The sequence below is a fragment of the Stegodyphus dumicola genome, chromosome 5 (genome assembly GCF_044657685.1).
Source record: "Stegodyphus dumicola isolate Sdum_Otavi_A_Nest chromosome 5, ASM4465768v1".
NCBI lineage: Eukaryota > Metazoa > Arthropoda > Arachnida > Araneae > Eresidae > Stegodyphus > Stegodyphus dumicola.
Window position 1 is genome coordinate 131,076,051 of NC_140772.1, and position 22,125 is coordinate 131,098,175.

At 32.7% G+C, this 22,125-nt stretch overlaps 1 protein-coding gene across 2 annotated transcripts in view; it reads right to left on the bottom strand.

Moving 5' to 3' along the window:
• The window catches only part of LOC118180797 (uncharacterized), a 45,376-nt gene extending 28,718 nt beyond the window's left edge, over positions 1-16,658 (bottom strand). The window contains exons 1-2 of one of the 2 annotated variants that reach the window (XM_085817071.1): positions 16,441-16,658; positions 1,919-2,002 (exon numbers count right to left, since the gene is read on the bottom strand). In XM_085817071.1, the coding sequence (XP_085673197.1) occupies positions 1,919-2,002; positions 16,441-16,561 (205 nt within the window). In that variant the 5' untranslated portion in view covers positions 16,562-16,658. The remainder of the gene's footprint in view (positions 1-1,918; positions 2,003-16,440) is intronic. The other variant, XM_085817070.1, reaches the window with a different exon arrangement.
• Positions 16,659-22,125: the final 5,467 nt, after the last annotated feature.

A 22,125-nucleotide genomic window follows, 5' to 3' on the forward strand; every position in this document is an offset into this window, starting at 1 on the left:
TAGACATAGTTATAATATGAACGAAATATAATACTGTTAAGTGGACCTAGCGGCAGAGTATCGCTATGGTAAACAAATAAAGTGAATTTTAAGGAATGCATTTATTCTACTGTGGTTTATGCGATGTCGGCGAAGTAGGTTTAATTCAATCCGATAAGTTTAAACGAAATGCAAGAAAAATGCGTATAATTTAATATTCTGTACAAGGAAGTCATGTGGTGTACACATCAAATTTTTTATTTCAGCAACATGTTGCGGCCGCAAGCAAGTTGGCATATTAAATGTGCCTATCCCAAAAAGTTTACATTTTAGGTAAATTTGCAATAAGAAAGAAGGAGCAGACAGGCTGGAGTTCAGCTAAGCGTAGGAAGCAAGTGCCTTATGTTCAGGGAGAAATCTTAATTCAGACTGAGTTACTTTTGGTTCTCAATGCATTTTGATTGGATAGTTAATATTGCTGTAGAATTACTATAAGGTGCCTGAGTTTTTGTTCCATTTACATCACTGGAATTACATAAGAATTATATGACTTAGATTAGTCTCGAAATGACGCAGTGCAAAGAGAGGTTACTATTTTTAGAATTGAGAAGGGAAATTTACGTAGCTAATTTAATCTTTTACATAGTCTTTATTTTTCTTATATATATATATTTCTTATATATATATATTTCTTATATATATATATTTCTTATATGTATATATCTTATTAGTATATATCTTATATATATATATTCTTACGGTTTTGTTGGAAGATAATTGGAAAATTCACCTTAATTGAGCCCTTTTTAATAACTACATTCAGTTCAGAGATTTATTTTTTCATCAAATAAACGGAATTGCTATGGGATCTTCCTATTTCCCATATATATGCAACCTCTACCTTTTCACAAAGGAATCTCACTTCCAAAAATTTCTTAATCAAGTTGATAAAAATTACTTCACAAATATTTTTTGATGTATTGATCATATTTTAGCAATAAATAATTTTGAGAAAAAAGAAATATTTACCTTTTTAATTTAGTCCTAAATAAAACTAAAGTTATTAAAAATAAATTGTCTATTAAGATTTGCCTATTTTTTATTACAAAAATATTAAACTTCACGACAAATGAAGAGATTTCAAATTTAAAGCAATGAAATTAATTCACATGGATTCTAACATTTCTAAAAAGTTTTAAATAACTTTTTAGAAATTTTTAGAAATTTAGAATAACTATTCATTAGATAATCAAAAACATTTGTACTGAAATTAATTACCTTCAAGAAAAGAGATCATCCTTTTGATCAATTCTTCAACACAGCTTAAAATTCCAAAATATAACATTAACATTTCTCTAAAAAAAAGGCAGGTATTAAATACCAAATCCAATCTCTAGTTTCATTTTACAATATGACTTCGTTATTTTAAACCTTTAAAAATATGAGAATAAAGCAGGAAGGTAACTAAAACAGAAGTTAACTAGGCCTAATGGAATGACCTTCACGCTTAGGGAATGGATGTTTGTAAAACGGATGTTTAAACTCTATGAAAGAGTACCAAATATTCATATAAAACTTGGGTGCAAAATGAATTTCGAAGTTAAGGTTGAAAAATTGTTGTAGCTCAAATTTTAACCAGATGATAGAATCTTTTAAGAACTGAATTGATAGTATCTTTTAATACTACTATTTTTTAAACTAGTAAAAGTGATTTATGCACAATATTATTATTTAACTAAAATAGGAAAACTATATGTGAACTGTGACGCTTTTATTTGATCTAACTGATAGTTTCTTAATTTCATTTTATTTTATATAGCGTCATTGTTTCGGTTTTATCTATTTTTGATTTTATCATTCCTCAGTTTAACTCTCTGCTTAGCGATTTATGAAAGGATTAGTTTACTTTTAAAAATTGCATATTATTTGAAAGACTTACCCGAAGAAAGATTCCCCATGGTTCCCGATGGAACAAAAAGGGCTGATTCTTTACCCAATAGGTCAGCTACACGACGTTCCAGTTCTAAAACAAAAAACAAAAATTATTGTTTTAAAACTGCACTGCATGATTACAAACATTTAGACAAAAAAAAAAAAAAAAAAAAAAAGCATGAATGTAGCGTTTACATTGTTAAGCCCATCCTTCTATCTTTCGAGACTCACTAATGGTGGAAAGTCTAAAGTCTAAAGAGACACTAGACGACTAGTATTAGCCTTTTGGAGATTTTGCTCATGTAGCTGTGGTAGGACCTTGAGTCTGCAGTTTGACTTGGACACCATGCAGTGATATGTTAATGCTCCGATTGATGAAGGAAGGCTCTAGTCATTATCTATTATCTTTCTAATGATTTAAGTTTCACACAAAACGAGAATTATATCAACAATTTGTATCTCCAAGTAAAACGTAGCACTTAAAATCCGTTCCTTCAAACTGGTTTTCCACGGGCCAGAGGCAGATTTATGGGTCACTCAAATCGCAGCTCCAGAGGCCTCACTTTCCAACTGGTGTTTAAATCACACATTAATTTTTAAAACGGTAAAAATACCCAGAATGTTAAGATAAAGGGTCCATTTTACTTGAAGTTCAAATGAAATAGACCCTTTATTTCACAAATCCACCGCTGAGAAGAATTCGTTTTCAGAAGTTACTCGCCTGGCATTAACGAGAATTGTTGAATGTAGTAAGTCCCGTAGCGTAAATATGACTCAATTCACTCAAAATTTCTCCTTACTGTCATTCCTCCGTTTAGTCAGTAGCTCCAGTGTTGTGTTTTGCCTTGATTAAAATAATCCAATCCGCTCTTCTCTTCTGCCTAGCTAGGATCCTTCCGATAACAATTTAACCAGTCAAGACTTGTGAAGTAATAAAAGAGAAAGTGAAAACTAAACAAACATTTTTTTTATTTAAATCAAGAAAGAAGAAGCAGTCAGACTTATCTCTTCAAATTGAATAACATGATCAGGTTACTAGAATGCTGCAGTCTTCAAATAAGTGTATTTTACTCAAGATAAATCTACATTTTCGTAATTCTAAATAGCTCTTAAATGCATTTCTCTTCCCTCTATTTCCCCCACATCAGAATATTCCCTATATCGGAATATTAGTTTGTAGGGTTTATATTTATTTTAACTAACATTTATTTTAAGCTATCTTTCCTGTCAAGCCTTTACTTTCCCCTAGAATTGCCAATGCCAGAGTATGTAAATTGTAGTAGAACGCGCAGAGTATTCAAATTTTTAGCAGAAGTAAATTGAGTTTAAATAGAAGGGAAACGAGATTGTAAGTGTGCTTCTTGAATCGCGAGCGTGAAGGTTGCTAGGTAGAAATTTAAGAACCGCGCGTTTCGGCCTGTGTGCCTATTTCGGCAGTTCGTTGACTCTTTCAACTTCTTAATCAATAAGTTTGCTGAATCTCAGCTGTATCTTAGAGCGCGGTTAAGTTACTTACTATTATAGAGCCTCGTAGATAGTGATTTCGTTATTTATTCATCCTGTCATTTATTTTAGTTGTACTTTTCTATTTTGTTAAACCGCCGGGTCGGCGTAGTTTGTGAGCGTCAAGTGAGCGCAACTGTGATTTCTAAAGTGAAATAAAAAGGGATTTAAACCCTTCTTACGAATTTGTGTAATTTACAGTTCATAGCAGTCACTACTACTGTTGCTGACAAGTCGGGGCCACGCAACATTATATGTTTTTCTTTACTATAGTGTCAATTAATTTTGGGAAACACATTTATACCATGATTTTTGTTCTGTACCTCAAGCCCAATTACTTTTGCAGATTATTAATCTTCCTATTATATTTGGTGCCGTTGAAAAAAAAAATCTATGTAAATTAAGTCAGATTGAGAACTTATGTAATATATGTACCTAATAACAAAAATTTCTACATATGTGATTCAATTAATTGAATGTATGCTGTTGCCGTAGTATTGGTAATATACGTTAGAAATTGAATGACATTTAATTATGGTAATAACCGTGATGTTTAATTAATAATCAACATTCGATATGTACAAAATATGTGTTGAAGTGATAACATGACATTTACATTTTAAATATTTTTAATAATCTCTTCTTTTTGGCTTCCGAATGGCTTCATTTATATAACATTTGATACTGGGACTTTCTATATTCTATTACATTTGGTATGTTTGTGGATTAAACCCAAAACTTCAAGAACAGTTGCCAGTAATATAAAAATATTATTAGCTAATTACTGATTTAGCCCCTGGAGAAATATTAGCAATTGACATAGTAGGTAAATTTATTAACAATCATTGATCATTATTCGAGATAGTTAGCGATTCTTTTAACCAACATCACTTCAGCAACAATTATAAGATTCATTAATCTATGTATTTCAAAATTTGGTGTCCCTAAAATAATATTATCCGTTTAAAGGATCAAAGTTCCGTTCAGCGGAATTTGAAAATTTTCTAAAAGATTTAAATATTGAGGATAGGGGAAGTTCCATTTATTATCCGCAGTCTAGTGGGACTGTTGCGTTCGTACGCGTCCATAATAAATTGGATGCACACGAGTCCGATAAAATTTATCAGTAAAATTTATTTTATCAAATGAAACACTTTAGAGTTTTGAAACTTTCCACAGAAATATTACGCTGAACTAAACAACTAACAATAACAGCAACTGAGAACTTATGCTCTCTTCAGTCTTGGATAATACTCACTCGGCAGCTAAGATATTTCAAGTAATTTCAGCATCATGAAATTACTGAAAGGCATATGAGGGCCGAACACCGTTACAAAGCATCAATCACAGTTAGTTAATTAAGAATATCTATTACAGTTATACAGGGACCGGATCCAAATGTCGCTAAATGGTCGCTGAGTTTGACGACTTTTGGCTTTGGCCAAAACCGTTGCCTGCTTGGTGATATTTCACCAAATTAGCGAGATAGCCATTTACTCAATGCTAAATAGACTTGCCCCTGTATCCTTATTTTTTCGGCAGAACATCTTGTTTTTCACCTTTTCATATTACATCATACAGAAAAAAAAAACAATTTCACATATAATTTTTCTAAACTGATCTATCTATGTACAAAATATGTTTGATTAGATGCAGGCTAGTCCGGGCTGAGTAAGGTCATGGAATTTCGAAAAAATTCTTACAAATTTATAAAAAAAAAAAAAAAAAAAAAAAAAAAAAAGATATTGAGAAGACTTTGTTATTGTTACTAGTAACAGGAGAGACATGAAATTTTTGCGACTTGTAACTGAAATAATGGTCAGGGATTACGGAAAGAATTTGAATAATTGAAACATATGAAATAATTGAAAGAAATAAGAAATTGCAATATGAAATAATAATAATATAAACAAATAAAAAATAATGTGAATGTGAATGTTTTATGTTATTGGCACTGTATGAAAATTGTATTAGTAATTAGGTTTAAAAATTGATTGATTACGTAAAATCTTATGATATGTAATGACATTCAATCAATATAAATATAAAGTACATGTAAATTTGTGAATTCTGAATCAGATATGTAGTAGGCAGGACAATGTATAATGCCAACTCTTTAAGGTATGATATTGAGAAAATAGTAATGATATTTTGAAAACTGTGTAGTCTCAAATCACAAATTTGGGAAAAATTGGGAAAATATCACGCTAATTCATAAAGCTAATTCACTCATGCAGTGAATGATCATGAGTGTTTCAAGATTGTGAAGAGGTCATCCTAAAATCACAGTGGGTGAGAGATTATAAAAATGACAATTGTGAACTTTGTACAATTGTGAACTTTTAGTGTTAAGTAAAAGGTGTAGTGCAAAGTATTCACCTACAACGTCGGGCTGGTTCTACACGAATATGTGCTGCATAAATCAGCTTTTCAAGGTTTCGATGCCGTGATATGGCTGTCCTTTTCTTCGTAGGGCGGAGGGAATGTCGTGGCAAGCCCTCACATTTTTCACTCCGAATCCATTTCAAGAGCAGCAACTGATTTTGCCTAAAAAGACTATAAATAAATCGGTTTGAAGTTTACTCGTTCTATTTTCTCCTCTCTTTCCCTTTCAGCTTTACTCTCGCACGAGTGAATAAAAGGTAGCAAGACTTGTCTGGTAACTGTTCATCCCACGCCGATTCGGCGCGAAAGTTTTCTTCGGCAAGTCCTCACGCTTCTTCATATAACAGCTTATTTTTTCGACTATCAATGAGAATGTCCAAGCAGCTCATTTTTTTTAGAAAATAATTTCCCATTTCTCATTCCTACCAAGCCCTATAGTTTTCTACTAGTAATGATGTCGAAATTTAATTTGTGACTTTTGCGATGTTTCAAGATTTTGCTTACTTCGAGGTGCTGTTCTTCTATGACAAACTCGCGAATGTTATTTGCGAGTAGTGCTAGGTAGTTTCTTGTGACCAAATATTTATCAATATTTCTGCTACAATTTTAAGTTTCTGAATAAATACGTGTTTCGCAGGTAACGACATTACGTGTTCTTTTTTTGGTACTATATATAGATAAGTCGATATTTATCTTTTATCTAATTTTAGGTTATTAAAGCACATCAGAATCAAAATCATAACATTTTCTTTTATTTGGGTATTGCGGTAGCAGCGCAGAAAAATAATTAGTCTATCTATCCTTAAACATTTTATTAACAATTTTGATACCGTGGCACTTACGTTTTAAGCATTTTTAATAATTTACTTTTTTGGGCTTATTGTCCCAAATAAATTTTATAACACTAGGAAAAACGCATTTTAATTTTTGGTTGTAACAATAGCCCGTCGATTAAAAAATTATTAAGACCGTTAGAAAATGTTTTCCTGTAAGACAGTGCTATTCAAACTATGGATTTCGACCCCATTTGGGTAACGAAAATTTATTGTGGAGTCGCAAGGAGGATAAAAATCCTAAAATAGTCTGAGGTGATAGTATATAACTAAGGCTTGATGCCTTGATTGGAGTCGCAAAATTGCTTTTGGGGGGGGGGTCATCTGCAATTTTATGGGATCGCACTACCAGAAAATTTGAATAGCACTGCTCTAAGATGTTTGATTTTTAAAGTTCCAAAATAAAATTTAAAAGTATGTACAAATTTTTCTTGGTTATGAAGTTTCTGTTAAATATAATAAAGCTTCTGATCTTAAATATAATTCCAAGATATGAAGGCAATGTATTTTTAAAAAATTTACTGGTTAAGTTTGATATACTTGTATATGTAATGTTAGCACAAATTTGGAAGCAGCAATGTAAGAACAGTGAGATGAAGACGCGCAGAAATACTGATGGCGTAGATACTTGATGCTTAGAACGTCCATCCATTTTGAAGAAGAAGTCGAGCCGGATTAAATTCGATATTTATTTAAATTCACATTGGTGCCCACAATTTACTTGGCTCTCCAATCGTGCCTATTTCCAGAACATTTACAATTTTGATAGTATTGCAATATAAGCGAACGCAGAAGATGCAGCGTCTTAAAAAGATGAAAAGCGTAAGCGAGAAAGAGTGTCGCAGTACTTCAGAAGAAGAAAAGGAAGAAGCCAAGTTTCAGTTCGAGTTAGTTTTGTTTTACAATTATTTTGATTCTGCAAGAGACATCTGCATTAAGCGTTATGTAAGATCACAGGATTAATTTAAATGACGCAGTTTAGACTTACGACGCTATTTCTAAGACAGAGAGATGAAGTCCCTAAATTAAATAAAAATTAAAAGAGGCCAATTAAAATTAGAAGTTTGGTTTTATATTTTTTATCTTACACATATGTATATAAATATTTCATTTAAAAAGATTATGTTCTCTGAAAACAAAAGATCATTTAATTTCTGTCAACCGACTAATCTCCTGCTCATTGATTATCAGACAGCAGCCTTTAAATTATTAACAATATTGTAATATCGACTTGTTGAGTTTTTGGTACGACAGCTGAAGTACGTGCAGGAACCAGACAGGAGAAGGGTTAAAAGAACCCTTTATTAAAACTCTTTAAAATTCACAATGCGTCGACTTGACGTTAACAAACTATGCCTCACTCGGGTGGTAACTCAGCTTACAAGAACTAAACTACAAATTCAAAGATATTAACAAACAGTAGAATTTACTTCACAGGGCCCATATAAACCTGTTACCTAAAACCGCGTCGAAGTCTCGTGGCAGCCAAGTAATAGCTGTTACGCCACGTTAACCAGCTATAAATGCAGAATCAGAAGCTCACACTACAAAGGTACAGCGCTTGCCCACACTCTCTAACTTTCCCTTCTAGAACTCAGTATTTAAACCTTTTCTCCTCAAAGTAGAATTTGCATTCCTTCACGCGAGCTACCAAATTAAAATATTCTGGCATTGACAATTAAGGGAATGAAGGCTTATAGAAAAGCGTAAAATTAAACTTAAATCGTTATTCAAAATAAATATAAATCCCTACAATATATTGTTTCGTTGGCGAAGACTTTATTCTCATAATGGAAACAAACATTTTAAATGACTTCATGTGGATTTTACTTGATGCAGCTGATACAGCTGAGATAGTAATGTGTTGGTTATATAAATTTTTTGGCAAAATTAATAAGTAGTGGTATACTAATGTGTGCTATAGTCTTCAAACATCTTCTAAATATTAAATCCACCATTCGAACAACTTATTGAAATTGTGATTTGATACGAATTTTGTTAAATAATTCCATCGCACACATCGTTAGTTCTTCAAAGGGTGGAAATAGATTTTCTGAATAAATTTATGAGACTGTGTAATTCAGAAGTTGACTCTTTTAATACTACTTGTAGGTTTTGAGAAATTGGTTAAAAATCTTACTGCTATTAATAAGCATTCCCTCTTAATTAGACTTTTTACTTCAGAAATTAACTATTCTGGATCTTAAAAGCATTTCAACAGAGTTCTGTCATATTTTTTTAGCCCACCAGCGGCCGAGCGGTAAAGTCGCTGAACACTGGTAGTTCGGTCCGAGGTTCGAATCCCGCGAACAGGCTGGCTGCATGGGCGTTTTCGTGGTTTTCCCCATGTGTAACGTGTATACGAGCCAGTTTTCCTTAGAAAGTCCTCCACGAAGGCATCCCTCCTCTTAGGCAGATAGCCCTCGAGGCTTTGCCATACTCACACACACACACACACACATATCTTTTTAAATTATCTTTTTACATGATCTATTTCCCTTTATGATAACTTCATTATTTTCTTATTGTTAAGTTTAGGATTGTGTATCGCCAATAGATGGCGGTAGTGTTTGTTTGTAAAAAGAAACTGTGATGTCAATTATGTATATGTATCAGTTCGTCTTTGGTGTTCGTGAATAAATGTTGTGTGGAAGAACGCTCCTCTGTCTATTACTTTAACTGCGATCCAGTCTGATTTATTATAGGTTTACACATATTTTGTTTATGGTGCCTGCAAACCGGGATTATTACGAACCAGAAAATCGATAGACTGAATATTTCGAAAATGGAGAGCGTTCTTGAACATTTGAAAAAGAAACGATCGGTTGTTAGACAATTAACTACGAAATTGATAACCAAAGTCGAAACGAATTTAGGAAATAATATTCCGCTAAATGAGAAAATTGAGATAATCGAGGATTTATATGAACAGTTAATTGAGAAAATCAATGAACTGAAAAGTTTAGATTCAGAAATAGAAACGAAAGTAACTTCGGAGGAGATTGAAAATGAAGTTACCTTAAGTCAAGAATACCAGGATAAAACTGTTATATGGAGAGGAAGAATGTAACGATTTTTGAAGAAGAATTCGGAATTTTCTAGAACAGTTCATCAGAACGAAACGGCTAATGTTGCACTTTCAGTTGAAGCGAAAACAGTGAAGTTGCCACATCTGCAAATCGGAACTTATTACGGAGATTCGTGTAAATGGTTGGACTTTTGGAACCAATTCGAAAATACAATTCATAATCATAGTGGATTGAGAAAAACTGAAAAATTTGCGTACCTAAAATCCTTACTTGGAGGTAATGCTTTAGCTGCCATTTCCGGTTTCGCTTTAAGTGACCAGAATTATGATTCCGCAGTAGAAATATTGAAAGAACGTTTTGGAAGACAAGATGTTGTTATCACCTCGCATATGAATAAATTATTATCCCTTGAACCAGTGGGAAACATTTCAAATGCAAATGTTAAAGCACTGCGTAAGCTGTACGATGAATGCGAAGTCAACATTCGAAGTTTAGAATCGTTAAACGTTACTTCTGGAAGTTATGGAAATATTCTCTGTCCTATCATTTTGCAGAAATTTCCAGAGGAATTAAATTTGGAATTTAATCGAAGTCGAAATATAGAAGCAGGATTTGATATGAAGGAACTTATAGAATTCTTAAAAAAGGAAGTTAACTGTCGAGAAGCTGCAAGTTTAATGAACTCTGCGAAAACGAATCAGAAACCATACTTTCGTCAAAATGAACTACGCACGAAAGTTTATCCGAATTATAAACCGAAAGTTCCGACTGCTTCAGCTTTATCAACAAATGGATACAAATGTATATTTTGTGACAAAGAAGATCATACGAAATATAAATGTACTGAGGTGAACGCTGATGAGAAACGCAACATTTTGAAACGTACAGGAAAATGTTTTCTGTGTTTTGGATGTAAACATTTAGCTATCAACTGTAAGAACAAACAGTTTTCCTGCAAAAAGTGCCGCGGTAAACATCATGAAAGTGTGTGTGTAAATCCCACATCAGCTGTCTCCAGTGTAAAAAATAAGGAGACCGAAACATCGCCAGAAATTGTTCAAATTTCTTCTGCCAAAACTGGATTTAATATTATGCTTCAAACGGTGTATGCTGTGGCTGAGGGCAGAAATAAGAACTGTATTGTGAGATGTCTTCTTGACGGCGGTAGCCAAATCTCTGCAATTCGAGAAGATTTATCAAGAAAATTACAGTTACCAGTGAAAGGAGAAACTGTTTTAAATCTGCATACCTTCGGTGAAAAGAACGCGAAATATTGGCGTCGAAAGAAAGTTGAACTTACGCTCCGAAATATTAATGACCCTGAAAAATACATAAATCTCGAAGTCATCGAAGTACCAGTCATAACAAATGCCGATATACGGATACCAGATGTAGAAATCAAATCCAAACTCCAAGCATTCGGCGTCACTTTGACAGACTGCTGCGGCGCCGATGGAATGAATCATATTTCCGTTTTAATCGGCGCGGACATTATGTGGAAAATAGCAAGCGAAGAAATAAAAAGGATAAACAGAAATGCCATAGCGATGAAAACCTTGTTTGGGTGGTGTATACAAGGCAAATTTCCTTCATCAGACTTTCAAATCCATGATGCGTGTTTGAACTTAAGTGTAGAAGAGAAACTTCTAAAAAGCGTCGAATCGTTTTGGGATATTGAATCTATAGGAATTAAAAATATTTCTGACGAAGAACAAAATGAAATGGCCTTGCAAATATTTAACAACTCGATTACACAAAAGAGTGATAGATACGAAGTTAGACTTCCATGGAAAGATCAGAATGTGACTTTAAGAGACAATTTTAAGAATGCTGAAAGACGATTTTTAAAGCTGATCAAACAATTTAAATCAAACTTGAACTGCGCAATATAAAGAAGTGATTGACTATCAGCTTAAGGAAGAAATCATAGAAAAGGTCGATCTTGGTACTCCATCTGAGAGACGAACTTACTACATACCTCACCGTGTTGTCATCCGTGAAGATCATAATTCTACGAAACTTCGCATTGTTTATGATGCTTCTTCAAAGGAAAAAAATCATGAATCTCTAAATGATAATTTATTACAAGGATCAAATCTTCTTCCTGAACTTTTGAAAGTTTTAATAAATTTTCGACTTCACCGAATTGCATTTACGTCAGATATTGAGAAAGCGTTTTTACAAATTTCTGTTGCACCTGAAGATCGGGATTCAATGCGATTTTTGTGGATTGATGAGAATTCAAGTTTGAGCAATCCGAGAATTCAAGTTTATTTGATGTGTCGTGTAATTATTGGAGCAAAATCAAGTCCATTTTTGCTGAGCGCTTGCATTAAGCATCATATAAAGAAATTTGAAGACATCCATCCCAGAACTGTAGAAATGTTAGAAAACTTCATGTATGTTGACGATTTTATTTGTGGATCAGATACGGAGGAGGAAGCTATACAGATATATCATGAAGCCAATGATATAATGAAAAAGGCATCAATGACTTTGACCAAATGGAATTCTAATTCGGATACTGTAAAAAACCAGTATAAATCAAGTGACAACTTCGTTAGCTTTAAATTGCCTGACTGTGATTCCCCCTCAAAGATTCTTGGACTTCAATGGGATACAATTAAGGATATCTTCTGTTTTAATGCACAAGACGTTATTGATTTCATCCAGTCAAATGACCAAACAAAACGTTGTGTTTTAAAAGCTGCTTCAAAAATCTTCGATCCTATTGGGTTTCTTGCTCCATATGTTATTCAAGCAAAAGTTCTGTTTCAGGATTTATGGCTGAAAGGTGTTGATTGGGATGAAATTATACCACCAGAATCGCAAGACAAGTGGAACAAATGGTATAGGCAACTATGTGATCTACCTAATATCCAGATACCTCGATGGTATTTTCGTGATGTTGATGAAACGCCTGAAACACTGGAACTACATTGTTTTTGTGATTCATCTCAAAGTGCTTACGGAGCAGAAGTGTACGTGAAATTCCGTAGCTTACAATATTGTGGAACAAGTTTAGTGATAGCCAAGAGCAGAGTGGCTCCCCTGAAAAAATTATCTTTACCAAGACTCGAGCTTATGGCAGAAGTGTTAGGTGCAAGACTTGTAACTACAGTCCATGTGTATTTTCCTCAAGCTAAGATTCATTTATGGACAGATTCTATTATTGTGCTTCATTGGATAAAAAACTCACCACGGCGATGGAAAACATTCGTACAAAATCGAGTGTCTGAAATTCAAGACAAAACATCCCCGAGCATGTGGCATCATTGTCCTGGCTCAGATAAACCTGCCGATAAAATTACACGCGGTGTTAAAGTGAGTGATCTTGTAGTAGATCAAGTGTGGTGGCATGGACCTCCATGGCTTCATCAAGATGAAATAAATTGGCCTAAAGTGAACAAGCATTGTAACATAGTAGATAGTGCTGAAGAAAGAGTTGTGACTCAAGTTACTAGCAGTGTTCAACCTTTACAACCTGTGTTAAAAATAGAAAACTTTAGTGACTTAGGTAAACTTTTAAGAGTCACGTCATATGTATTTAGATTCATTAATAATTTAAAGTCACAGAATAGAGTGATTGGTCCTGTGACCAAAAATGAAATATGTAATGCTATGTGTTATTGTTTTATCTTATCACAAGGTGAGTATTTTTTTGAAGAGTTGAATGATGTTAAATGTAAAAAACCATTGTCTCATAATTCCAAATTGTTTGGGTTAAATCCAGTAATGGATGAAAAGGGTTGTTTAAGAGTTGGAAGTAGATTAGTGAAATCATCATTAGATGTCGATGAAATTCAGCCTATAATATTACCAAATAATTATTTTTCTCGTTTAATTATTTTGAATTGTCATGAAAAGGTGTAAATGAAACTTTAGTCCAAGTAAGAGGGAAATTTTGGATTTTAAAAGCTAGACGTTTTGTAAAATCTGTGTTACATGATTGTAGATTTTGTAAAAAATATAATGCTAAAGCTGGACACGAGATATCGGCTCCTCTCCCAGCTGACCGAGTGGAGAAAGCTCAAACATTTGAGGTAAGTGGCATAGATTTCGCTGGCCCTTTGTATTTAAAGGATGGTACAAAAGTGTATATTTCATTGTTTACCTGTGCAGTGACTCGAGGAGTCCATTTAGAATTGTTATCAAATTTAAGTGCAGAGTGTTTCATTCAAGCCTTACGTAGATTTTTTGCACGTAGGGGTATTTGTAGAGTTATATATTCTGATAATGCTAAACCTTTAAGACTGCTGATCGTGAATTAAAATATTTGTATAAATTATGTAAAGATGAAAAGGTTCTAAATTTCCTTGGTAAAAATGGGTTTGAATGGAAATTTATTGTAGAAGGTGATCCTTGGTGGGGCGGATTCTGGGAACGTTTGGTAAGATCTGTAAAAACTTGTTTAAAACGTATCTTAGGTAAAGCTTCTTTATATTATGAAGAACTGTATACTGTTTTAGTTGAAGTTGAAGCTGTTATTAATTCTAGACCTATAACGTATGTATACAATGAACCAAATGAACCTGATCCTCTTTCACCATTTCATTTTATAACTGGATCTAAATTGACTGTTTTACCTTCACCTGAATCTAAACTAGAATCTACAGGATCTCAGTTGATTAAAAGATGGAAGCATAGGCAATTAATATTAGAGCATTTTTGGAAAAGGTTTTATAAAGAATATTTGTTAGAATTAAGGGGTTTTCATCCGCAGAGAACCCGTTGGCGCCGTTGCAAAAGATCAGTCATGTTTTCAAAAACTCCAAAGAATTATCCCGTGTTTAAAATTAATGATGTTGTACTTGTACGAGAAGATAGGTAGGATTAAGGAATTATTTCACGGAAGAGATGATAGAATTAGATCTTGTGAGATTCAGTTAGATAAGGGTGTTGTTAGAAGACCAATTGAAAGATTTTTTAATCTTGAAGTTCAATAAAATTGATGCATCCGTTACGGATGCATGGGGGGGAGTGTTAAGTTTAGGATTGTGTATCCATAGATCGCCAATAGATGGCGGTAGTGTTTGTTTGTAAAAAGAAACTGTGATGTCAATTATGTATATGTATCAGTTCGTCTTTGGTGTTCGTGAATAAATGTTGTGTGGAAGAACGCTCCTCTGTCTATTACTTTAACTGCGATCCAGTCTGATTTATTATAGATTTACACATATTTTGTTTACTTATAAAATATTCTGTGATACTTTTTATTTTAAATGCAATTAATTCTGTTCTATTAGTTATTTGAAAGAACCTCATTATTTTCATTCTACTATAAAGTTAAAATTTTTATGTATTTAGCATAAATGATGAGCTAAGCAATTTATTTCATAAATTCTTTTGCTTACATCTTAATCTAAGCAAATTTGGAGTAAACTTGCATCATGAAAAATGAAAGAAACTGTACAAACTTTAGAAACTATAGAAAATTTACAAAGAGAAGTCTCTGTTACAGCTCCATTGAAATTGAAATTTTGAAATATAAAACCTTTTAAAAAATAACAGTAAATTTAAAGTTATGTTATAAATAATTTAGTGATAGATGCAAATGATGTCTAACTTGCTCACATAATTTTTTCCTCTTGAATATTTTCTATTGTGTCACAACTGAGCTCATGATAAAAAGGTACATTGGTTGCGTTGCTTGTTTCGCCTTGGCATCCCTCCGAAATTATTTTCGAGTCTAAAATCTTTTAAAGAGTTTAGGAGCATAACAGAAGGAAGCAAAGTTTGGGTTGAAGGGGAATTCTGAATATCGCAAACGTGCCTCCTACCACACACACACATAGCAGCCTCATGAAGGTAGGAAATAGCAACCTCCATGAACGGCCTAACCTGTCGCCCCAATTAAGGACTGCGAACAGTTCGGACCTTCTGTTCACCAATTATCATGTATATAGACCAGGGTTTCTAAACCGGGGATGGAATTTCATAGTTTGAGGAAGGGGTGAGGAATGCGGTCAGTCTTTTATTTACCTGTCAAGGATTTAGTTTTAGATTATGAATATAAAAAATTACTTTTATTCAAGCTTTGGTATTTATAAATACTTTCTATACTTTTCTTGTTTAATTTGGTAAAAATTATGTATATTTCAATACATTTACACATATTTTTCAAATTTTGGAAATGAGGGGGAGGAATGATCGTCAAGGAATGATCAAGAACCTTTAAGAAGTTGAGGATTTCGCAACGATACTGATGTCAAAGAAATGATGCATCCCTGCCTAAGATGTTTTATTTCTCTTCAAATACCACAGAAGATTCTTTTCTCGTATGGAATTAAGACAGCTGTTCAAATAATATGAGAAACACATTGAAATGGAAGTAGTTATGTAGAAAAAAAAAGTCATTTTCGTCTGTTAATGCATTATCTCATAGTTTTTCGTTTGCTGTTATTTTTTGAAGCATTTTGTATGAAAAATCTTGTTTTGCATATCAAATAATAAAATATTGCATATATCAATTAAAATAATAGAACTACAAATAAGTAATAAAATTATCACAAATAGCAGTTGTCATTATATTATTTTAAATCTGCTATTGAAGTTTTATTATTAAAGCTGTTATTTTTGTCTCCCAGAATTTATAATTTTTTTAACTGAAGAATACTTATTAATGAAAACAAAATCCGGTAAATAAGACGAGATGAACAATATCATTTTATTGCATTTAAGATAAATGCATAATAAGATAAATCTTGTTTATAATATTTCTTAAGGAATGTATAAGGCAGGAACTTTATATTGGATAAGATAAAAATAAATATTCATACCAAGAAGTGTAGGGTCTTCTCTGTACACATCATCTCCCACAACGGCCTCTGCCATAGCTTGTCGCATAGCAGGCGTCGGCTTCGTCACGGTGTCACTTCGTAGATCTACTTCTCGCACCATCGTTTTCTGTCCTTACTCTGAGGCCTGACATAATTTCTGAAGCAATTTATCTCATTTTAAGGAAGAGTTACACGCCTCTAAGCTATTTGAAATTGCTCTGTTTTCCATTCACGTTGACGTAATTTATCTCTCTCTAGACAATGGGCACAAGGCTACATTATGCCTCAAATGATCTGATCAACGTTCACGTGATTTCTCCGTCTCTCCGCTATCATCCAGCTGCATTAACAGCTGAAATGATAGATAAGATAGCTTCGTTCCGCAAAATATATATAAATTTTCAAGATGTAAACTACAGTAATGATTAAGAATGAACGAAGTATTACAAAAAATAGTTACTTAAATTCTACCTTACTTATTTAGATACTGACTGACTGACGACTGAGGCTTAGGCGATATAGGAGTTATAAACTAAATAATGCCTGCTCAGTGCCCCTATATCTTAGGCGATATAAGAGTTATAAACTAAATAATGCCTGCTCAGTGCCCCTATATCTTAGGCGATATAGGAGTTATAAACTAAATAATGCCTGCTCAACTCTAGCAGCCACCGCTGCCAGAGTAGAACTGGCAGATCAGCGGCGTTCATTTAAATCTTCGCAAAGAAGTTCAATTTTTACAATAATAAAGTAACGTTGCCAGCTTTGCACACAGTGCATCCCAAGTATTCAAATATATAACAATTCTTGTTTCTTAATACAGTGCTTAATACTTTATACAATTACAACTTAGTAAGGCAATTACTTAATACTTAGTACATTATTACTTTTTATATTGGTATATGTTGCTTAATATGACATAATTTTATCATAATTTTTAATCAACTTAGCAACCTAAAATAAATGGTATGTTTGAAGAGGAATTATTTAGAATATATAAAGCAAAAAACAATATATATATATATATGTGTATGTATATATATATTATATGTTACCGTGAAAGACCGAAATTGGAGAATGTCGACTTTCATCGGAGAATATCAACATTCACCAAATACGTCGGTGAAAGACCGAATATTTCACTACATTCTTGTATATTCGGACCCTCACCGGTGTATGTCGACAATCATAGATATAGTCGAAAAGAGAGGTCATAAAGTGCCATAATAGTTTAAGTTGTTGCAATAAATAAGATTTGAATCACATAATTTAGTAAGTTTTTTATTACTGTTATTTTATTTTCTCATTTAGAACGTACTGTATAATTAAGTAAGTTTTTAACTTCTATTATTTTCTTTTCTCATTTTGAATGTATTGTGTGTTTTAGGTTCTCATGTTCTTAAGCTCTTATTTCAAGTATCAAGTGCGTTTATTCGCGACTGAATTACGGAGAAGAAAATATAATATTGTTATATGTTCAACATTCACCATTAGTACATGGTGAATGTCGACATTGACCGGTGTAAGTCAAAAATAAGAGTATTTAGAAAATATTTCGGACATACACCAAGAGACTATGTGAATGTTGACATTCACCGGTGAAAGTCGACATTCTCCAGATTTCGGTGTTTCACCGTAACATATGTATATATATATAATCTTATACAAGAATAAAGAATATTTAGAAATACATACATTTAGCAATTAATTAATGTGTAAAGAAAAAGAATTCAATTATTTATATATAAATATGAAAACAATGACATAATACACAATTAAATACATAAAAGTAAGATATAGTACTATTTAGTTAACCGAGAAGTGATGTTCTTTACATAATTGTATTATCTTTATCATTTGTGTGCTCCTGAATGTTTAATATGGTGCAGAGTCCATTCCATCCAGTAGCGCTCAGATGGTCTTGTTAAATGGTAAGGCTTTTTTAACTCACATTGGAATACATAATGATCAGATGATCCTTGGAGACCACATTCTATCATTAATCTCAAAGCAATGTAAATAGTTCATAAAAGTTCCATATCCCGTTAAATATGTAATCACTATAAAAGAGCGGGAGAATAATTTCGATTATGATGAGGAATATGCACATATTTCAAACTATATCTTAAACGACATCACAACAGATTGCAGGGTCATAACTACTCCCGGGAAACCGAGGCACCGAGCTTAGGGGGGATCTGAATGAAGAAAATTATATTGATTCTCTTAAATTGGAGATTGTATTTTTAAAAAAAAACTGGAAACAACTAAACTTTGCTAATGATATTTATATTTTCATTTTATTCATCTAATTATAAATAAGTTAATTTCCAGTTAAATAAAGAATGCTTGATACCTGCAAGTGCATCGATGACTAATCAGATTATATCAATCCCGCTACGATATACTGTCGCAAAATACTTAAGTCTAAAATGAGCTTATCAACGTTTAGCACCTAAAGATAACATCGGAAACTTCAGAATGTCCCATTGTTTTCACTAAGTTTGGATGCTAGCCAATATATCTATAAAGTTGAGACAAGTTTATAGATGTCTGGAAATATTGCACGAGAAAACAGGGTAAGGGTCAAACTCTTTTAACTATCATGTTCTTAGTAATAGTAACTTAACTGCGTAAGTGGTTCTTAGTAACTTAACTACGTTCTTAGTAATAAGCCAGGCGATTTCTCGCACAGGCCTAAGAGCTAGAACACAGAGAAAGGGTTTAAATATCCCCTTTTATTTGATTAAAACTCTTTAACAAAAATGAGCGTACTTCATAATCACAATAACACCGACTACTTGCGGTGGTAACTAAAGAATAATTTAACAATAATTTAAATGGCAAAAAGTAGTGCTGGACTATTTAAAACTAACAGGTTGACTCAGCAACCTACTCCGGCGATAGACTTAAACGACCAGAAGGCCTATCAGAAACTAAGATTAACAACAGGAAGGACAAAATAGGCACGTGCGCTATATGCTAGGGAAATGACGTTCTCTCTAACTTTCTCTTTTCGCTCGTGTAAATACTCTTCTTCACTTTAACTTAACTTGCATCCTGGCGACGAAATGCGAGGGGAAATAAGGAGTTCAGAAAAGATAACAAAAATCAGAATAATTGGTTGTTCAAATTAAGGGAAACCCTGAAAAGAAAACTTAGGCTGCTATCACACGTCGTTTTGTTTCGGAAGAACAACTGTTTGGAACAATTTTTCTGCTTTGTCTCAAGAACCAATCACCATAGATCGCTTTGGGGTTAACACAGTGGGAACTGGTTCGCATTACAAACAAGTTGATAACATTCGAATCTGATAGCTGATTGGTTGAAAACGAACAACTTGCATTTTTTTGGAAAGGCACGACTTTAACTCAATAGTAAACCGGGCAGAAAAATTGTCCGAAACAGTTGTTCGTGTGAAACAAACGCCGTGTGATATGGGCCTTACAGAACCAAAAATTTGGGAAGTTTTATCTCTTTTAGGAAAATTTTAAAAATGAATCTTCAAAGTATCTTGAGGAAAAATCGTGAAATTCCTGCATAAGAAAAGTTTGGATTTAGCAAATATCGTAGACAATAATATGATGGCGCAGCAGCAATGAGCAACACATGCTTCCTTTGTACATTGTGTGGAACATAACATAAAATTACTTTTAAAAGATATTATTTACGAAGAAATTTTCTAGTTTTTCAAAATAGTCCAGAACGTATACTACTGCTTTCATTATAGCATTCTTCACTGGTAAGAATTGAAAACAGTGTCTCAGAATGGGTCGTGCAAAATGAAAATGCAAGTAAGAGCTCTAAACCCGACTCGCTGGACTGACAGATTTGATGCACAGTCTATGCCTTAAAGCAGCGGTTCTCACCCTTTTCACTAACGCGTACCACCTAAACAAAAACTGAAAAACTTCATAACCACCACTACATTTTACAATGATTATTTTTCAATTTCTCAATAGAAATAGAAATATAAAAAGAAGTATATTTTCCCATTTGCACAACCTATTGGCTATTTGCATTAAATATGCACACATAAAAAATATTAAATTAAAAATTGGTTACTATTTTAATTATCAAAATTTAAGTTATAATACTTTAATTCTAAAATTTAGTCTGAATTTCGGCCTGTTCAAGAGAGATCAATTTCTTTATGTCTGGTCATATTTCACTTAGTTTCAAACATAAATTAGGATCCACTTTTAATTTTATTCTGTATTTATTTTTCAAATATGTAACATGGAAGAAAAGCCTTGTTCACACAGATAGGTTGTGCAATGAAAATTCATATAAATCGACAGTAAAAATTTAATAGCTTAATTTAAAGTGCCTTTAAATTCGTTTTTTTGGGTTCAGCTAAAAGTTAACAGGGGTTTTATTTTTGAATACTTCAGTTAGAGTTTGATAACAAGAAATTTTTATCAATTGTTCTTTTTCTTCACGAGATAAAATTTCAAGTATATTTGAATGAAATGGATTTCTAATTCAATTTTCTTTTTCATAACCCTCGAGAAAATGCATAATAAATTATTTATCAATGAAAAAGAAGGAGTTTTAATGTCGGATTCTTATTCTTCTTTTATTTTCAAATTATTTTCGGTTAGAAAACTTTATAAAAGTGGTAAAAACTTTAAAATTATTAGCCAATGCTTTGATTATTAGCTCGAGTTTCTTATCATTGCATTTATTTTATCACTAATGGTAAAAAAGTTAACTTGTCCTTGTAATCCTAAATTTAATTCATCTAATTCATATAACTTTCCAAAAATATCAGCTAAATATCTAAACGCGCCAATCATAATTCACTAAATAAACATTTTCGCGATTCAAATATTGAAGCACAGAGGAAAATTTGAATTTCTGATCGAAGTTCAAAAAGGCGATTTAAAACATTGCCTCTGAATAACCACCTTACTTCAGAATATAACAAAAGATTTCATGTTCACTTCCGATGTCTTGGCATAAAATCGTAAATATTCTTGAATTTAAAGCTCGGCTTTTAATAAAATGAACAATTTTCACGGCTTGATTCGAAACGATTTTCAGATTTTCGGGGCTTATTTTAGCTACTAAAGCTTCACGATGAATGGAACAGTGAGTAAACTTAGTTTGAGCTGCGGCTTTCTTCATTTGAGAAATAACACCGAAATATTTTCCTTTTAAAGCCCGAACTCCGTCACTGCATACGGCAATGCACTTATTCCAAGTCATATCATTCTCAGACATAAAATTGTCAACTACTTTGAAAATTGCATTTGCAGTTGCTCTATTATGAAGAGATTCAAAAAATAAATACTCATCGGCAATTCATTTATGTTCTTCGAAACGTCTGTAAACTAATAATTGAACAAAGTTCGTTGTGTCCTTATTTTCATCCATTTACAATGCAAAATACTCAATTTTTTTTTTTTTTTTTTTTTTTAATAATAAGTCCTTTTTTTGCGAAACTTGGCATTTTATGAATTCGTCGACTTACTATATCATTTGATAATGGAATATTGTTAAGTTGATTAACTTTGATTACTTGTTTACTATTTTTGAACTCCGATAATTTCATCTTAAAATATTCTTCGAAATTATCCTTTAAATTGGCATGCTTATATTCAAGATGCCTTTTAAAAACGATAGTTTTATACTCTGATTGGATAATAGGCAACTAGAAACAACGCACTGAGGTTGAGGATC